The sequence below is a fragment of the Cariama cristata genome, unplaced genomic scaffold (genome assembly GCF_000690535.1).
Source record: "Cariama cristata isolate BGI_N322 unplaced genomic scaffold, ASM69053v1 scaffold41358, whole genome shotgun sequence".
NCBI classification, from domain to species: Eukaryota; Metazoa; Chordata; class Aves; order Cariamiformes; family Cariamidae; genus Cariama; species Cariama cristata.
In genome coordinates, this window is record NW_009633604.1 from 1,534 (window position 1) to 5,043 (window position 3,510).

A 3,510-nucleotide genomic window follows, 5' to 3' on the forward strand; every position below is an offset into this window, starting at 1 on the left:
ACAGAAATTTCTTTGCTTGTCCTGACTTTAGATTATTTTACTCAACAGTTGTGGATGCGTGTTTACATGAGTCTGTCATTTTTAATACAGATGGGAAAAGGCTGAGTGACCAGTTAGGGAAAAGCTGTCAAAATGTTATGCAGTATCTTTTTATGAGCTAACTTTTCGCTCTGTTTTTTTTTCTCCCCTTCCTTTGCATTCACTCTCCCAGGAGTTGCTGTCTAAATGGGTCCAGTCATGCCTCCCAGTAAGAAGCCAGAAGGCTCAGGAATTAGCGTTCCCAGCGGATTGAGCCAACGTTACCAAGATAGTGATTTATCAAAGGCACTTCACGATGACGAGGACCTAGATTTCTCTTTGCCTGCCATCAGATTAGATAAAGGGGCCATGGAAGATGAAGAACTAACTAATTTGAACTGGTTACATGAGAGCAAGAACTTGCTGAAAAGCTTTGGGAACTCGGTGTTAAGGAGTGTTAGCCCCGTTCAGGACATCGGTGATGACACGCCGCCGTCTCCTGCCCACTCTGACATGCCCTACGATGCCAAGCAGAACCCCAACTGCAAACCTCCTTATTCCTTTAGCTGCCTCATATTTATGGCCATTGAGGACTCACCAACCAAAAGACTGCCCGTAAAGGATATATACAACTGGATCTTGGAACACTTTCCGTATTTTGCAAATGCACCCACTGGATGGAAAAATTCTGTGAGACATAATCTATCCTTGAATAAGTGTTTTAAGAAGGTGGACAAAGACAGAAGTCAGGTAAGTTTGGAACTATGGAGACCTATCTGACTCTGAAAATATTCACCTGCTAATGCCAGAATGTGTCCATAACAGTGAAATGCAGAATATGCAACACTGTCCCTTTTAATGTAGTTCATTAAATTCAGAGAGCCAACATTTCTTTAGCATGGCTCACTCTGATTTTATTAAATTCATTGTCTAGACATCTGTAAGAAAGTACTCGGTGTGTGTGTGGTTTTTTCCTCCCCCTCCCCCAGCTAGTGTCTTCATGCATAGTGGTTAAATACTGTTTTTAGTTATCATGCTGTGGTAATGGTTTCCAGCTATACTAGATGAGTGTAATCATGTTATAAATGGGCTGCTTGCTGTTCTTGGCTTATACAAATGTATAGTGAAAGGGTATGTCTTATGTAAGAGTCCATCGCTTTTTCCCTGGTCTGTGTTGTAATCTGAAAAAACTTTTCTTAAACAAACAGAAGTAGTTCTGAATTTTGGTGATGAAGCTTTGTTCCATTTCAAACAGGTTTTAGAGAAACTCTTCAAAGAGAGGAGATAGGCCTGGCATCAAAGGTGAAAGTTACCATTCACCGAAATGTCAGTTGTTCTCCCCCTGGGCTCATGTAGCTTCTGCGGAAGCCTGGGGAGCACAGGTTTGCTTTTGGATCTCTGTTGTTGTCACCTCGTTTCATTGCTGAATCCTCAGCGGCGTCTGCAGGAAGAGGTTGTGTGCGAGGGAATGGGGAAGCGAGCCGAGCGGTGGAGGCAGTCCTTTGCGTAGCCTTCTGCCGCATCAATCTGCCTGGGAGCAGGTATCAGTTTCCAAAGGGGACCGTCTCAAGAAGCAGTGGTCTGGATGAATCTTTGGCAAAGTATGAGTATACTGATAAAAATATCAGCTTGCAGATTAATTTCACAGATCTTCTCACAGGTTAGTGAAATAAATAGCGGGTAAAATCACATCACTGACCATCTGTCTCTAAAATTGGCTGAAGATCAGAAAGTGGACACTTTCTCCTGGCAGAAACAATAGATGCACTCAACTTTTGTATTTCAGTGAAGTAAATGCCGTGATTGTCTTGTAACTGGTTACCCTGAAACTAGACTTCTGTTGGTGGTGCTGTTCTCCCTATTTTGTGTGCGATTTAACTTTAAATGCTGTGGAACAGGAGCTCAAGTAACTCTAGAGGAAGAGTCATACATTACCCTAAACTATCAACTTTTCATTTTAGATTACTTTCTTTTCTCTGGAGCTTTCCTTTTTGACACTTTTATCTCCCTCCCTTCCTCCCCCCGAAATGTTATTCACTAGAATCTACTGTCCACATACTGCTGGTCACACACTGTATGCTGGTATTTTTATAAATTAGTTGCTGTGAGAGATTGTGTGTGAGATTAAAAAACCTGTTCCTGAACTGGATCTTGTTTTGTGTAAACCAGAGTCTTACATTCTTGTTTCAAAGTAAGACTATGATAACAAATGCCACACTAGAATTTCATGATCCTGTCCTAGGCCATAAGAAATCTTCGCACAATACATTTTAAAAAAACCCAACAAAATATTGTAACTGGCAAGGCCTGTGTTTAACATTGCCATTTATGTTTTGTTCTATCCCTCTTCCTCTGTTTACAAGTTGACTATTTAGATTACAGCTTCCTTCCTATTAGGAACTTGTCTTCATGTCTATCTGTCAAATATCCAGCAGTCTGCTGAGCTCGTATGAACAATACCACAACGCGCTGCTTCTCCACAGGGAAGTGGCGGAGCACAATGCATGACTAGTCACCTACGTCTCCAATTCCTGATTAGAGCCATGGTTACACAGCTAGACAACAAGGTGTGGTGGGAGGCCTTGCCTGTATGAATAACAAGGTGGGGTTTTATTCATTCCTGGAAAATACCAGGTTAAGAGAAAGCATCTCCAGGAGATGGAGGAAATTCTAGTAACTGCAGGTAGCCAGAGTTAAAGTGAATGAGAAGAGAATCTCAAACGTAAAATGCACCAAGGCAGGTCGTTTAAATCCCTAGCTGGGTTTTTCTCATGTCCTGGCCAAGGGACGTGGCAGACAGAGTCCTGAGCGCAGAATTGGCACTTGGTCAGAGTTGCTGAATCAGGTGCTTGATGGCTAATTGTGGACTTGGAAAGCAGTGAACGTCAACTGCTGGCTTTGAAAATACCTTCGTGCGTGTGCACACGCACATTTGGGGTTGATTCGAGTACCTTGCAGCAAGTACCTCTGCTGTTCAGAAGGAAGATGTCCATCTAAAGGGTTCTCTGGCTTTGGGATGGGGCTTGGGGCAGGAGAAGGGGGAACTCTCCTCTCTAAGGAATCATTTCATGCCACTTGTTCCCCTTTGCAGGTTTGGAGTCTGCCTGTTTTACGGGTTTTGTGTGGAAAAAAAAAAGCATTTAGCAAATGGCATGTTATAAAATGCTAGCAAGATAGGCTCTGAAACATGTACAGTATGGGGGGAAGGAGTTAATCAGTGCTGGGAATTGCAGGCATTTGTTGGTTGATGTGCGTTGACACATTCTGAAAAGCTAGAAGCTTTTCCTCTCATAGTTGTGCTTTCCAGTGTTTGTTTGTGTAGCCTTTCAGTAATCGTTTTTCTAAAAAAAGTTCTGCTGAACACTTAGTTCTTTTTTGAATTCCCTCTGCATAGTAGTTTTCTCAATCTTGGATTCCACTAATTTATATTCATGGGGCTAAATATGTATTTAATACTGTGCAGCTCTTCCTGCCTGCATATGAATGCTTGCA

The 3,510-nt window shown here is 42.3% G+C and overlaps 1 protein-coding gene across 1 annotated transcript; it reads left to right on the forward strand.

The window, feature by feature from the left end:
• Positions 1 to 225: 225 nt before the first annotated feature.
• LOC104166769 (forkhead box protein N3-like) lies at positions 226 to 768 on the forward strand (the record flags this gene model as incomplete). The annotated part of the gene is made up of 1 exon (XM_009706821.1): positions 226 to 768. A coding segment is annotated over exon 1 (543 nt), but the record flags the coding sequence as incomplete, so codon positions are not given.
• Between the last annotated feature and the right edge of the window lie 2,742 nt (positions 769 to 3,510).